The sequence below is a fragment of the Pteropus vampyrus genome, unplaced genomic scaffold, assembly GCF_000151845.1.
Source record: "Pteropus vampyrus isolate Shadow unplaced genomic scaffold, Pvam_2.0 Scaffold54, whole genome shotgun sequence".
NCBI lineage: Eukaryota > Metazoa > Chordata > Mammalia > Chiroptera > Pteropodidae > Pteropus > Pteropus vampyrus.
In genome coordinates, this window is record NW_011888835.1 from 189,884 (window position 1) to 206,461 (window position 16,578).

The 16,578-nt window shown below is 40.9% G+C and overlaps 1 protein-coding gene across 4 annotated transcripts in view; it reads right to left on the minus strand.

The window, feature by feature from the left end:
* Window positions 1-16,578, minus strand: part of SYBU (syntabulin) — a 74,016-nt gene that overhangs the window by 31,178 nt on the left and 26,260 nt on the right. Inside the window, exon 1 of one of the 4 annotated variants that reach the window (XM_023530779.1) lies at window positions 7,875-8,025. The exons of the other annotated variants lie outside the window; for them this stretch is intronic. Coding sequence (XP_023386547.1) covers window positions 7,875-7,902 — 28 coding nt within the window. The 5' untranslated portion in view covers window positions 7,903-8,025. Of the gene's footprint in view, window positions 1-7,874; window positions 8,026-16,578 lie in introns of those variants that run through there. 4 annotated transcript variants of the gene reach the window in all.

Below are 16,578 nucleotides of genomic sequence, written 5' to 3' on the forward strand. Positions count from 1 at the left end.
TTTCCTGAAGGCAGCACAATACTCTATAGATGCCCAGTTTTCACACATGCTATTCCCTCTACCTGGATCATTTTCCTGTCCCTCTGGGCCTGGCTAACTATTTACTACCTGTTCCTCAGATCTCAGGTTAGCTTCTGCCTTTAATTCCCTCAGGAACTCCTCCTCGACACTCTGACCCCACCTGGAATTTAATGAGCATTTATACACTGCACTGCAATCTCTGTCTGCAATTTCCCAGCACAATGTCAGCTCCTCGAGGGCTTGCTCATCACTGTATCCCAGTGTCTGATGCAGCATTTAGCACATAATAGGTGCTGTCACCCCCAAAGTTTTCAAAGTATTAAAGGATTCTCTGCTCTTGGCATTTATTTAGCAATGGCTCCTGGAAAAGTTTTCTACTGAGTTACCTTCCTCTTTCCATTTAGGCTGGGTTGACAGACTGGTGTTGTTTACAATTAAGATAAATATTCCTTCTACTCTCATCTCTGTCCCAAGTCTCTTAAAACTCAAGTTTTCAGCATAAAACTTAGAATGCAAAAAGCATGCATCCTGGGAAGACCTCTGTCTTGTTCACCACTGTAGCCCCAAAACCAAGCACAGTGCCTGGAGACTCACAAGAATATCGAAAGAGGAAAGAAAAGTACTGAAAGAAATTACAGGTATATTTGTGGAAAATACACTACTAATTTTTCAGAAATCAAGAAAGAAGGAGGTAGCATGTTGGAGATAGACAAAAAGCATACAGGATATCAAAGCAGAGAAAAATAAATAAATTCTGAAGATCACCAAGTGCTAAGTTTGGTGTTGATGTCCAGTAAAATTGTAGAAAAGGTCCCTTTATAAGGCAAGTAGGAATAGCAAGAGTTCACTGAGATATGAAAAACAATTCTCACTTCCTCTTCTGATGAAGTTATGATTGTGGGCTGCCACATAAATCACACATGTGGAATTCAGCAAACACTTAGTCAAAACACTTAGGAGAGTCTTATGAACGAGTTTGGCATGTGCACTGCATGACTACACAGTTCAGTACCCGAAGGATCCTACTAATGGATTGCTTGTCAATCTCTAGGGAAATCTCTAGTAACCTGTCACCTGGCTCCATCCTTGCCCTTATCCTTCTTAACATGCTTTATTAATGACATGAATGAAAACATGGGAGGCATGCTGTTGACAGCTGACCACATATTACACAAGCCTTGAAGAGATAACACAGCGAATGACAAAGCCAGATACTAATGTTACTAGACACTGTGTACTAAAAGCCAGAGCTGTCAAGAACTCTGTGTCTGCTATTTCCTTTCATCATTTCTCTCAAAGTCATACAGAGTACGGACGAGGAAACTGATGTTCTGATTGATGATGAGATTTGCCTCACGTCACAGGGCTAGTAAACAGCAGAGCTAGCTTATCTTACTCCAGAGTCTGCTTTCTTCTTGGCCCCCTCTGCCTGGTATCGTATAATCAGAATTCATAAAGATCTAAGAACTGGAAACCAAGATGATATTCATGATATTCAATTTAGCCCATTTCAAATATGTGTTGAATCTTGCACATGCTACGGCAGTGGGCGGGTGGGGGATCATGGAGAAGAACAGTTCTGGTGCTCGAGGCTGCTTGTAGGAGACGAGATGTCTAGACCAACAACTAGGATATGAGGTAGGACATGATGAGTGCAACACAGAGAGAGGGCACTAAGAGAACACAGAGGAAGAAGAAATACGCTCAGCTATGGTGAGGGGAAGCAGGCAGGGACTATGCCATGGAAGAGATGCCACCTGAGATGGGCCATGAGCACCAGGCAGAATAAGAACAAGAGGAAGGAAGCAGAGCTTAGGTGAAAGGGATGCCATGAACTGAAACACGGAGGAAAAGAACACAGGGAATATTTAGAATATACAAACTCCCTTGTTTGTCTGGAGTAGAGTGACCAGATGAGAAAATGCAGCCAAAAAGGTGAGGAGTTGGAGAAAGAATGCTATGCTAACATGACTACATGGAAGGCTAAGGGCATTCACTCTGAAGGCAAGAGGGAGCCAGGACGAGTTTTGAACAGGGTGGTAATATGAACGGAGTGATGCTTTATGGAGACATTGAGGCAGCTGTATCCGGAAGAGGGGCTGGAGGCTGGAGGGCAAGGCAGGTGACTCTTCTGGTTGGGAGGTGGGTGTACAGTAAGCGGGAGGGCCCAGACCATGGAGTCCCATGCCACATAGCTCTTAGGTTCACAAAATTAAATGCATAGGTTCAGAAACCTTTCAAAACCCCAAGGGAATGAAAAGATTTAAAATAGGAAAAGCATAAAGTAATTTAAACATTAAGAAACACCCCATCTTATGTTACACACTTGACTGCAGTGCTAAAGACATAAAAAAACAATTGAATGAAGACACGTATGTTTTCTATACAACCAAAGAGCAGAAAAACAAACAAAACAGGAATTATCTCAGTCAAACGAAAGGAAAAAAGTCTCTTATATTGCCTGACGACTATGTGAAAAATTGAATAATCTAATCAGAACGGATTGAGATACTCCAAGATCAATGCTAGATTTACCACTGTGTAATCAATCTTTAATGGAAATTTTTTTATTTGCAGACACAAATGTCGATAAAATAAAACAAATAATCTGGGTAAATTCTGGCAATTTCTGGCATCTGTACAGAATATTTGAACAAAAGCAAATGGAGAAATGGAAGGCCTAGTGGGGTTTGTTTCAACTTAGACATGTGTTTGAGGAACTAACATAAGAATCGGGGAGGAAAGGGCATAATGAAGTCACATGAAAATGTTTCCAGAAGGCCTGGCAGCACAACAGAGAGAATTCTGGATCAGGGGATGGGCTTGGAGGAAAACAGGTGCAAGGCAGGTGGACTGGCTCCTGCCCTCCTGCCCTGGGACACCTGCTCAAGGCCTGGGAAGGAAGCCTAGTGCCGGCCCAGGGAGGGGACTTCACCTGGGACGCTGCACTCCACTGTGGCCTTCTGGAGCTGGGTACATGCTGGGGAGAGACAAAGCGTCTTGCAAACCAGCTGAGCGTCCAGCAGCAAGATCCAGCATGACACCTCACGCCATTGTTAACCAATTGAAAACTATTTTGAACTCTCAAGCTTCTGAACAAAATGTTTCTGAATGTTCCCTGAAAAACTTCTCTACTGATTCTTGTGTGGTTTATAGCATTTACAAAGAATGGAACACATTCACGATTAGATTATGCTCTGCACACAAATTAGGCTCTGCATTTCCATGGACCTGTTTAATGGAATTTTCCCCAGAGTCTCAACTCAAAGTGACATCTGGCACAGAGCACACGTTCCCAGGCCAACCCTCTGCTTGCCCAGCTACTCTGCCCCACCCCGCCCACAAGTTAACTTTTAAATTCAAGTGTACTCAGTGTTCTCTATTCTCTCTACCCCTCAATGTTCTGTGAAAAACCAAAGTGGAATGGAAAAGCAAAGCAGACTATTACAAAAATATTAAGCCCAATCTCTTTAGGATCACTGGAGACTGTCTACATTGCAGTAAAATGGAGAGGATAAGTAGGAAACGAGAGTTTGGAAATATCCCTAAACAATTAAATTGTATGTGACTAATTCTGTAGCCTATCCCTATAAGCACCCCCAAAAGACAAAACTAACAAGGCTCAAAAGGAACAAACCCACTAAAGTTGAATTGCAATATTGCCTTGGCATATAAATCACAAAAATATCTTCTAGGCCCTGGGGCGAACATTCACAAACATCCAGTGAGGGCCCACTTGGCCCTAGGCTCTGGGCTAATCACAGGAGTACAGGTCCAGGTTTAAATGCTACCATTGCGTTCCTACATATCTTGTAGGGACACACACCTGCGATGGTAAAATGATTTTTAAAGTGCAAAGAAAGGATAAAACACACATTTCAATACAGTGGTTACACCTGGGGGAGGCAGCCTGGATGTGGGAGAGCCTGCAGGTGGCAGTGATGATTCTTAAAGTGGAAGGTGGGGTCGCAGTGGTTGCTTTATTATTATCCTGCATAGTTTACGTACATGTCATGTGTTCTTTTTCTGCATCGCATTATATATAATATTTAAAAATAAATTAGAGAAGCGGCAAAAATGAACTTAAAAGAAAATAAAATGATAGTGAGAGAGAGAATAGGAACACGCGATCTACGTCCTACGGAGGCTTACATTCTAGTAGAGAAGAGTCATCTCAAAAATAGTTGTTAAATATAACATGGTAACCATAACAATAGCATTTTTTTAAAAAAAACCTCTGAGTACACAGTACTTAACAGCAATGGCATGTAAAGTTCAGATCTCCAAGTGTCTTTGTACTTAAAAATCTGGTTTTACCCTTTATAAGTGTCAAGACAGCATTACTCCCCCTCAGGCACTTCCCAGACCCTCAAAGTTGGGGTTGCATGGTCCTCCTCAGTGTACTCACAGGACCCCGTACTTCCTCCAGAAACACATCACACATGTACAGGGGGCCTCTAGTCTACTGTTGTATCCCAGTGCCTGGCTCACTGCCAGGAACACAATAAATATTTGTTGGAAAAAAAAATGAGTAGCGTTACTGGGTTCAGTTCTGTTCAACGGTGGCTGAGACTGAAGAGAAAAGAAAGGGTAGAAATGCCAAGCTGGAGACTCCCATCCAAAATGCAAGAATGCTCCAGCTTTGCACAGACAAAACCCCTTCACTGTCCTTGGCAGACTGGCTTGGCGGGATGCCAGACGACGGCACTGCCTGCAGACCTTAAGCCGTTGCTCGGCATGCACTAGCGCTTCTCAGTCTGTGGCCCGGACCCTTCATTTCTCCCACCGCCTATGAGGCGAAAGCACTGGATGTCAGGCAGTAACCCAGTATCAGGTTCAGGCACAGCCTCTCAGGAACAGTCAGGCCCGCCAGTAGTCTCAGCAGAAATCAGATCTTCCTAGCAGAGGCTTGCAGAGCCTGCTTATCTCAGCCACGGCGGCAGGCGGGGGCGGGAGTGAGGACAAGATGCCAAAGACTCAGGAAGATGCACTTTCTCTAAATAACGTCGACGCCACATAAGACAAGGTGCATCTCTCTTTCTGAAACTGCTATGAACTTCTTCTTGATGAAAAAGAACTCGACAAACAGAACTGTTAGCCAAGAACTCGAAAGGATGTGACCCACAATTCCCGGCAGCAGTGCCCAGAACCAAACACACACCTGACGAAGCGTGCACCATCAGGGGTGTTCCTATGTGACTAACAACCACGGAAAAGAAAGCGAGGCACTATTTTGGTCACCGGCCAATATAGATGAAAGGTCACCATGGCAGTGGGGACTCTGCTAAGGATTTAATTTTTCCCTTGAAACAAGGCTTATTCTAGGTAGGTTATCCAAGTGATAGTGCATCTGAAATCATGTTTGGCAAAATATATTTAGCATTTACGGACATATGTTGATTGCAAGTTCCCAGCCTCTAGACACCTTGTTTTAAATCACATCCGACAAATGTCCTCCCCTTTTTTCCATTCGAGTGAGTTGGTATAGTCTCATTGTACATGCCACATTCTTTCCAGGGCAAACAGATGGAAGACAAAATGCCAGAAAGGAAAAATGAAAAATGAAAATAACAATGAAATAGAAATAAAGCTGCAAAATATAATCTGGGTCAACTCTTCAAGTGTTTGAACGTCAGCACTAGCAGGCTCTGCACATATGGCATTGGTTTTATATTTTTCTTGGCTCAGATGTCACACAGGATTGGTGCAAAAAAAAAAAAAATCCCAGCATGGGGCCTATTTTTATCCAGATTAATCAATCATTTCCCATCTCTTCCCCTCCCATCGTTCCCCGAACTTTCAACTTAATGAAACTGCTCTCTTTTCAAAATATGTCATTTACTGTACTCTGAACGGAAATCCTTTCAGGAAAGAAAGTAAGCCTAAAATTTGAATCTAGATTTTTAATTGCCACATTTTTAATGTTATAAATATTAACTGACTTATGCTATGGCCTAGCCCTTCTTATCTTACATATGCACTGTGGTGTCCTGCACATCCACTGTGTTAGTGGCAACAAAATTAATTAGCAAACATCTTATTACATATGTGTATACCGATTTAGCAAAAGCATATAGCCACACATTTGAAAAGAGAAAACTATTGTATGTCTCACCTTTTGTTAGCTACATTTTCATGTACCTTGAATGCCATAATTCCCATCAGAATGCCAAGCACATAAGGAAGTTCTCAGGAAGTATTTGATAAGAAATTTAATAAGCTGAATGGAACCAAGCCAAAGAAATGTTCAAGCTGATAACTACAGCCCCCACCCCCTGACTACAAGGCATTGTAAAAATGATGACGATGCCTATAGTAATCATAATACAATAACAGCTAATATATAGTGTGCTATCTGCCATTGATTATGTCATTAATTTCTGAAGCAGCCCATGTCATAGGTACTATTATTATTCCATTATACAGTTGAGGAAACAGTTTTAGAGAGAAGATGCAGATATTTTCAGGTCAAAAAAAATCCCATATGACGCTGGTTTTCAAAGACAGGCAGGAGAATTAATCACAGACACACTGAGAAAAAGAAACGGGACCTTATGTTACTAATGAGGCGAAAAACTTTGGGGAAAGTGTCACCGACACTGTTTCCGGTCTCCAAAACCACGATCTCTACAGGGTTCATCACGCACCCTTGTTCATCCACTGCTCCACTGACGAATGGAAATTATATGTATAAAATATGAAGGCAATGACCTAAATCTTGACCTCAGTGACAAAGTCAGAACCAGTAATCATCAGCATATTCACATTCACTAAGGGTGGTACCTTTTCACCATTTTGGGCAATTAAAATTGAGCCATGACTAACAGTTGGAAAAAAAGACATCTCACTAGTTCTCCTTCACCCGAATGGTCATGAGTACAGAAAACAAAAGAAATTTATAAACTAGCCTAATACTCTGTATTCACTCTTTCATTTGACTAAAATGAATCAATCGTACACCAACACAGTACATGTTTTGGTTTTTGTTTAGAACTGCTAGATGCCAGGTAACAACTCTGGACAGTCTAAATGTCTAAATTGTCCATAATTTTAAAGTTACTGAACTAGAGTTGAAATTGCCATATGAATAGCATTTCTTTTGTTTCTACTAATTAATATTAACACCACAGGTGTTAATCATTTGCCCAGCAGATGAAAATCACTCTAAGATGACTCATGTGTTTTACAACACTGTAAAACCCAACCCTTTTATGCTCTTGGAACGAACAGTAAAGAGGAAGTATCAGATCAAATCCGTTAATAAAAAAGAACTTCCATATCCCTGTTCCATGGGCACGAAGAATTTCAGAATTTCTACTGGATGCCACATGAGAAAAGTAAATTAAAACTGGTCCAAGAGAAATGCTCTGAATAATTTCCAAGGTGAACTGGCAGACACAATCTCATGAGCAGGCTCTCTCTTGATAATAAATACTTCGCATCTTGGTCTACACAGAGGCCCACTGCAAACTATGTGCAGTGCCAGTTAGCATTAACAGCGGCTGTGCCCATCCCGTAGCACACCACCAGGTAAGGCTGGGCTTTGCATCTACAAGTGCAGCATGCAATGCTCAGAGTTAGAAGAGCATTCTAAAATGTAAGCATTCATGGCCATTCTTTTTCGTTTAGGCTTCAAATTGAACAGACTCACCAAGACAGAAGTATTTAAAACAATATATGTGTGTATTTTTTGAAAGTTTAGTTATAGATTCTGCATTCTGAATACCTGAAAGGCAGAGCTGAAAATTTGTTTTTAGACTACATTTTTAGCCTACTACAACTAACTTTACACAAAGAGCAAATCCTCTGTGATCCAATATAATTATTTACTTACTGTGACTAATACTACTTACTTAGAAGGTAAGCTCCATAGACTTTCATGGCAAACACTGCCTCTGCAAACAGCCTCCCACCACAGGCTGGGGTACGTCTTGTGCAAAAATATAGTGTGTGCAGCTCATCTCTCGGTGGAGTACAGTCTCAGAGTGGGGTATCCATGGAGACCGAGCCTCCTACATGTGCAGGGCAAGGAAGTTACTCCGCTGGGCACCATAGCAACAGGAGGCAGAGGGAAGGCCAGCCTATCAGGGACCAACACAGGAGCTTCTCCCTGGTGACTGCAGCATTTCAAACGAAACCATCGCCCTCATGAATGGACACAAAGCATTTAAAGAAATACCGAATTGTTAAATAAAAGGAAATGCCTACAAAACAGTCAAGGCTAATCTTTTGTCAACATTGGAGCAAAACACTTAGAGTCTTTCTACAACGATTTTATCCCAATGGACATGGAAGAGATTACATCAAAACGCCACACATTTCTAAATTTAATGGTAAGCGTGTGATGCTTTGAGGAAAAAGCTTGGTGTACTCCATGAATTCCAGCTATTTAAATATGCAAGGCACTTCACAGTGCTGGCTGGGAGAGAGGGACAGGAGAAATCCGTTGTTCCAAAGGGAAAAAATGAAATCAAGGACTCTGGGACAACTGTCACCATATTCCCTCCAAAAAGGTTTGCTTAGAGTAAACACATTTATTAAGCTCCCACCAAAGCCCTCAATTATATAGAATAATTCTTACTAATGAGTCATCCGTGATAAAATAGGACCAATGTAGATGAGATGGTGAGTAGGCATTCAAATGCTTTAAAGTTGTGTTATTTATAAATTTTCCTCATTTCTCATTTTATAATAACAGTGATCATCTATTGAGCACATACTGTATCCCAGACAAATACTATCACTACAAACATAGCTTCCTGCCAAATGCTGACACTGAGTTTTGCAAAAATACAGGATATGCATGTTTACCTCTTAGTGCTATGCAATATTTGTGTGATACATATAGTCTGCTATTTACCCAACATATTTTGTGATTCTCACAACAATCTAAAAAGGCTAAGTATTAATTACTCTTCCATATTATAAAGAAAAAAAAAAAACCATTTCCTTATGTTATAAAAAAAAACAAAACAAAACCCTTCCACCCACTAACTGCCCTTCCCCCCACTGTTGTGCTGATAACCTGGTCCATCCTATTCAATGTTTAAATATAAGGTGAGTTACCCTCCTCTCAAAACTGCCTCCCAGAAAAGAAATCCCCTTACATTAGAAATTTTCAAAAGTTTCTTATTATAGAGCTCTGTCTTATAATTATCTTCTTTGAACAAAAAGTGCCATTTGAAAAAGATATATCAGTCTGAACTGACCTCAATCACTGCTAGCTTAGGCTGCCTTCAAAGGTCAACTGCTAGGACTGTTTAAAATGAAAGAGGCAAGAAGTTGAAACAGATTTTTAATTATTCATGTGGTATGACTCCTCCAGTCTTTTAAAAACCACTTTAAATAGCAACACGGTCAATGGTTAAGTTGTAGAGATTGCAAAAACCCATATCCCTTGCTAACTGAACTCAGGAACTCAGCAGCTTTGGAGTGAAGGATACTCATATACATCCACAGGAAAACAGAAAAACCAGCTGTCCTCACGCTATACAGTGGACGTTGTGACAACGTGCCAGTCGCCCTCCAATATCCACCCCCATTTGATAAAGATGTCTTGAAATATAATTGGAAATGTCATGCACCACTTCTGTGTCCTGACCTTAAAATGACTGGGCGAGTGTCCCCTGCTCCTTTTCCCCCTTTATTCTGCTTGGTAGATGACAGCTACCCTGACATAGCTGCCTACCAGCCACGATTACTCAAACACCTATGTGCTATTTTGCCAGAGACAAATAAACTTCTGGCTAGTTTTAATGTCTGTATTTTGGGTCTCTTTTTATAGAAACTTAACTCATACCCTCACAATACTTGTCTTGAAAAACTAGCTAATGAAAGGACCAGACATGAAATCATAACTGCTTTACATCAAACACAGGGGGTAGAAGTGAAGATGATTTGCTCTGGGAAAAAACGAATGAGTTGAAAAGTTGCTCTAGTGATGAGAAAGACTGAATGAAATGTTTAATATTAACTGTGAATAACAAAGCCAATGTTTCTAAACTAATAGTAGAATATAAATAAGTATGTTTAACTAAAATAACAAATAAAAAAAAAACCCATGGGATAGTCATTATTTCATTCATGTATCTTGAGTTAGCGAATAATATAAAACATTTGAAAATCTCATTAGGAAAATGGGAGACCTTATATTCTGTCACATACACTGCATCCACACATTTTTCTCTGTTTTCACCACCTCTTTCCCAGGCTAAGCCACCTAAATTTAGTCTACCTGCTTCCAGTTTCATCTCTTAATAATCCAAGCTCCAGGGTAGCCAAAAAGATCCCGAATATATAAATTACGGCTCTCTTAAAACCCTGCAGTGGCTTCCCATTACCCTAACATTACGGTCCTCACCTGCTAGCATTCTTCCCTTGCTAACTCACTGCCCTACCTCCCCCCACCACACACACCCTCTCTAAGTGTGAAGGAATAAGGCTAAGTTCTCAGCTCAAAGTTGTCTCCTCAGACACTCCCCTGGCACTGTCTGCATAGCATTACCTCGTTTTACTTGTCCCTATCTGAACTCATCTTGTTTGTCTGCCTGTGTGTCAGCCATCTCCTCACGTTAAAGGCACTGTCCACGAGAACAGTCACCTTGTCTATTTTTTCACTCCTCTACCCTGAATGCCTGGAACATTGAATGGTGTCAGCACGGAGTAAATGCTTAATAAATATTTGTTGAATGAATGAGTGCAAGCTATTCGATGTACAGCTGGCATTCAAACCTGGCTTTAGCAGAAACCTTATACATGGTGAAGTGAGGATTCCCTTCCTCTAGACTCTTACGTAGCCATCACCTTCCTGCAATGTCACAAACATTCCAGACTGTGCATCTTGGAATGCGAATCCACTGAAGTCAGGCTCCTGAAGCATTACCTCACTTAACCACAACCTGCACACTCACAAGGCTTGTTGCTGCCCCTGGCTGCTCCTACACAGGTGGAAGGCTTTAACTCACTGAATTACTGAAATGAACACACTATGTTGTTCAACACACAACTTTCTGTCAATAACCCGACAGTACGCCGAAATGCCATGCGATGAATTACAGCGACAAAGAAGACAGAGAGGTCAGCGTACTTATCCATCGGAGAGAGGGCACAGTTTCTTCATACACAGCCTGGGAGTTCTCTGGGTAACCGGACCTTCCTCTTGCCCCTTCATGATGTGGGAATGGCTCCAAGCTCCTGCCAGCGTCAAGCATTTCACCATACCTCATTGGCTCTCCTTAACCATGCCCATACCTTCTTCCCATGTGGACAGTCTCTTCCATAAACTCTCCTCCTCAGTTAGGAAAAAAAAAAATCACATATCTGCTTGATTCGCAGCCCTTGGTTTATAAGTTTGTGTGTAAAAGAAGTTTCCAGACGTATTTCTCTTACGCTGGCAGTTGATAAATATGTCCAACAGTGGGTGTCTGGTCTGCTGGAGCGTCTGCTATGTATGAGGGACCCATAGTGCTTCCTTCGCAACACATAGGAGCATGCAGTAAGAACCTGGCAGGCCCCCAAATCAGTGGCTAGAACACTGTACATGCAATAAATCCCAGCGGACCTGGGATTTGGATGGCAGTAACCTTTGGAGAGAAGAGGATTATAACTCACTAATTCTTAGGGAAAAAACTATTAACAGACCATTTGGCAGCATTACATTGACTGGGTGCATCATCTAAAGCACAGATGGAAGAAAGGCTCGAGAGTAAATACATACCCCTGTCATAAAGATAAACTCTCGAGTACACTCATTGCAGTTAAGCTTCATTTTCCTGCTCTGGTTGGTCTCTGCTGGGGAGAAGTGACCGATGATATAATCATCCTCCACCATAAGACATTCTCTGCTATATCCAGAATGAGCATTCTTTCTCCCAGGGGTGAAAGAAAAGTTTCAGAGATCCATTTCAGAATGAGTGCAAAACTCTGGTACCAGCTGACAAAGTCCAGTGATCTTTGTGTAATAAAGTATTCGTGATATGCGGGCTGCACAGAAAACATTTTGACAAGTAGAGAAAGGACCAGTTTACAGTTAAGTGGAAAACACTGAATACCTTAACATCCCCTTGATTTTCACATCCTCGTGGCTTATTTTATTAATCTGCATCCAGACAGCCTCATGTGTTCAACTCTGTATTTCACTGAAGTTACACTGAGGTCCATTGATTTTGTTTTCAGCAGCAGCCAGCATGATCTACATATGGGCTGTATCAGCTAATTTATAAAAATGAATAAGAACTTTTAGGGTTCTAACTGAAGAAACATAATCCTCGCCTAATATCAACACATTTTTCTTAGTTGTCACACTCCTCCACTGCAATTAAAATCAATCCTTTGCAGCCTTATAACCTTATAGCCAGGGCAATAGTTAAGAGTTAGGAACAAGACCACCCTGTTTAAAATCTGTTTACAAGCTGTGTGGCCTCGGAAGAGTTACTTAACCTCTCTATGCCTCAGTTTCCCCATCTGTAACATAGAAGGTAATAATATCCCTTTCTAGCACTGATGTCACAATAAAATGAGTAAAGTGCTTAGAATTTTGCGTGTGACCGTCAGTACTCAATAAATATTAGCTAAAACATTTTAAAATCCAATTTCCGAGTGCTAACCAAGCCCACAGTTATATCTGATATCTCCTTCCAGATATTTCCATAAGGCTTTCAGTCTCCAGAACAGGTTACAGCCTTTATTTGATCTGGGCCTTGCTGCTGCAACACCTCCGATTGTGACTGTCAGCTATTAGAAAAGCGATGCCTTGCCCAGACTGCAGAAAGTTTCCATATAACTAAAATCTTCGGGGTACTAAAAGTTTAATATTTTCCACTCTATGAAAATATTTCTAAAATGCTTAAGACATTTTTTTGCCTTCATACACATCATTTTCTGCCAACTCCACCACAATGACTCCGTCTATTTCTGGAATGTTAATTACCACACTAAGCGCTACAAAGCATTTAAATACTTATATACTTTTTAGTGGCCTTTTGTCTTCTCTACCATATTTCCCCAACTCTTTCCTCAATGTTGAGCCATCAGCTGTCAATCTGTATTCTGGTCAGTGTCCTCCTAGAGCAAACACTACCATTTTACGCAATCTGGGATATAACATGACATGCTAGAATTTTGTTTCAAATAAATGTTCAGTTCTGTGTGAGAATTTTACGCGTTTTCTTGTAAATAAAGTGCATGGAATTTTTGCCAATACAAAGGACCAACATTAACATTTACTGAGGAATCACTTTGTGCCAAGTCCAACGTTGGGCACTTTACATTCATAGTCCGTTTAATCTTCACAAAAACCCATTTTACAGACATGAGCACACGGTTATAAAGTGGCAGTGTAAAGATACACACCTAGTGTGCGAGACTCAAGTCTGGTAGTTAGAAAGTGTTCCGCCTCCCCTCCCCCAAATTCTCCCCCCGCCAAAGTAGGACAAGTTAGGTAATCTGGGGAGAAGCTGTGTTAAGCTCTCAACTCTCCGCTAGGTAGCTCGAGTTATTATATAAGAATGGCTTCCCCAGGTAAGTGTCCCACTCTCTTGTTTCACAGAACTAACTTTGAAGTGAAAGCAATGCCTGTGATAAGCGCAGGAACACTGGCTGAGTGAAAGCATCTCTATCTATTAAGAGAAGCTGTGTTGATTAGTCACTAATCTAGTTGGTGTCTTCTGGGTTTTCTAGGAAATGCGTCTGAATGTGGGAAATAGTTTTGTGGGGGTTTTTTGTTGTTTTTTTTTGTTTTGTTTTGTTTTGTTTTTAGTAATCAATCCTGTTATTGTTGTGAGGTTATTATAGTTCATCTGGCCAGGTCTCCAATTTCAATTGCCTGGGTGGTATCTGATGACAAGGGAACACTAACTTAGTCTGAATGCTGATGGAATAAGGTGACATCTTTCAAATGCAGATTTCAGCATTTTAGTTTCTAAATGTGCATTTCTTTGAAATCATTGTGACCCTAACCATTTGCTCTTTATCTATCTTCTCATTGCAGGTGTTGTTTTTTTAATTCTTCCTTTCACATTTTCTAATTATTTGTTTAAATTGTGTAATTGTTTCCTCAGATCTCCAACAAGCCTTGTGGAGAAAGGGTTTAGTACTTGTGTTGTATAACAATGACACTGGATCTTTTTCTTCCTTAGGTTAAGCTACCGTATTCCCCAAGTAGTAAATCAAGCATTAAAGGAGGCCCAGGAATGTCATTTGATGTACTAGCAGTAATCCCATTAGGCCTTTCCTTTCTGGGTAAAAAATCTCATCAGGATATCTGACTGCAAACTAAATATAGGAGGAGCACCTGGGAGAAGGAATGTTCCCAGAGCAGATTCATCAAAAAGGTCCCAGTTATAATACCTTCATTCCCCTCCTTTTAAGCTGTACTTTATGCCAGATTTATTGTACAGTAGTCTCCCTTAAATTATAAGCTCCCTAAGAGCAGGGTGACACTGAGGTCACCTCTGCCACATCTTTCTGATGCTCCCCAACACTAAACATAATTCCTTACCCAGAGTGTACATCCTCTTTCTCAGTTAAGTATTTATTGGACAACTACTTTATGACAGACACTGTATTAGGCTCTGGAGATTCAGTTTCAATGTTTGCTGAACGGACTTAAGAGGAAAACGTAAAGCCATTATCCGACTGGAGTGTAGGGATGTTTTCTTTTGCTCTTTGGCGGCAATTTTTAATTAAATCTGCATAGGTATTAAATGACAGAAGGCTGATGGCTTCTGAGAAGTTCCAGAATGAGTCCTGCCTTTCGTGCTGCGTGTGCCACAGAGCCCTGTTGGAAGGGGCAGGCTTGTGCAGCTCACCTTTCCAAGCCCTTCCCAGCAGCCTGCGACACATTTCCCTCCTTTCTGCATCAGATACTCAGGCAACAGTACTAGCTCTTTATCGTAATGACCAAAGGGGCATGTCAATAACTCTTTTCTGAAGTGACTAGCCGTTTTCCACAATCTAGAACAACGAACCTAAAATTAAACGGGCTTGGGTTATTTTGTGTTCAAGGGTCCCTAAGCATCTGCCTAAGAGACACTAATTGCTTGCTATTTTAATAACGTGGTATTGGTTCTGATGAGTCAATTTATTTAAAAAAAAAAAAAAAGTAGAGCATGTACCAAGAGCTGAAGATAGTTTGAGCTGAGGGGAGATGGCCACTTGGGGCTGTGGAGAAGGCAGAACACTAACCTGAGAGTAATGTCTTCTTGGGATTTAACAGATTCTGTCTCTGCATTTTATACATATTAGAGTCATGCAGGGGCCTCGTTTCCAGGATTTCCTCTCTTCATATTCATGAGACTGACAGGTTTATTCTGCCGAGAACTATAGGTCACATTGCAGATTTTTCTAAATACAAAGAGCTTACTGTACAGAATTGGGTCCCCTTCAAAAACCTGAGCAACATTTTTAGTGATGATGTGAAGGAGTTTCAGGCAGCTATGAAATAAACTTTAGGGATCCCTGTGACCTTGGTTAAATGCAAATAAATAAAAAGATCATAAGGTAAGGACTGCTTAGGTGATATGTATGCCTATAAGCAATTAAATCAAAAGCAGTTGGCAAAAGTGGTATTTCTGGCTCTGTCTCTGGGCAAGGGTCATTAAACTAAGATTCATAAATCCTGATAAAGGAGATCCTCAGAAATAGTGATAATTTGTGCATATGAGTATTTTTGTGGAATATAGGTCCATGATTCTCAAAGGATCCAAGTGTGGTGCAGAAATATGATTCTCAAAGGATCCAAGAATCAAAACAGCATTAAGCACTATTCTCGTTTTCTTCCCTCTTCCCCTTCCTCCCTCCCTCCTTCTTTTTTCTTCCTTTTTGTCTGCATTTTCTTCATGAAGACCTAAAGCCTTAAACATTCTCAGCAAGACAAGTGACTGGCCCTTAGCAATTGAATACCTTCTACAGGATGTGAATTCTATATATATACGCATAGAGTTTTAAGTCTTATGTTAGCATAATTATTCCTATTATGATTATTGAAACAAGGAAGGACAATGATACTCTTAATTCCCATTTAAACTTAGTTCGTTATTTCTGCACCACACTTGTCTCCCGTTTCGCTGTTTCCTTGTATTGTCACCACTGTAAAATGGTTTTGAAATGAGGCAGGGGGCTGGATAACAAAAATGAAATGATTTCAGGTTGCATTCAATTCCTACAATACTTTTTCACAGCGAAGTCTACATTTTCTCTGCAGGCCATGAAGCTGCCATTCTTCCCGCCACCATTTTTATCTTCTCAGCCCCATAATCCACCTCTGTTGTAGACTGAGTGTTGACTGAGCCCCCAATATGTACCCACCCTGTGTGCCAGGAGTACAGAAAAAGGAGGGCAGGGCTCTGCTCTTAAGCGTACACCCCATACATTAGAAAAGCAGATTCCATTGGTGATTACTCCCAGATTAAAAGAAAATTGAGAACCTTTCTCCAAAAGAGATACACAAATGGCCAATGAACACATGAAAAGATACTCATCATCATTAGCCATCAGGGAAATGTAAATTAAAAGCACCATGACATATCACTTCACACCCCCTAGAATGGCTAAAATCAA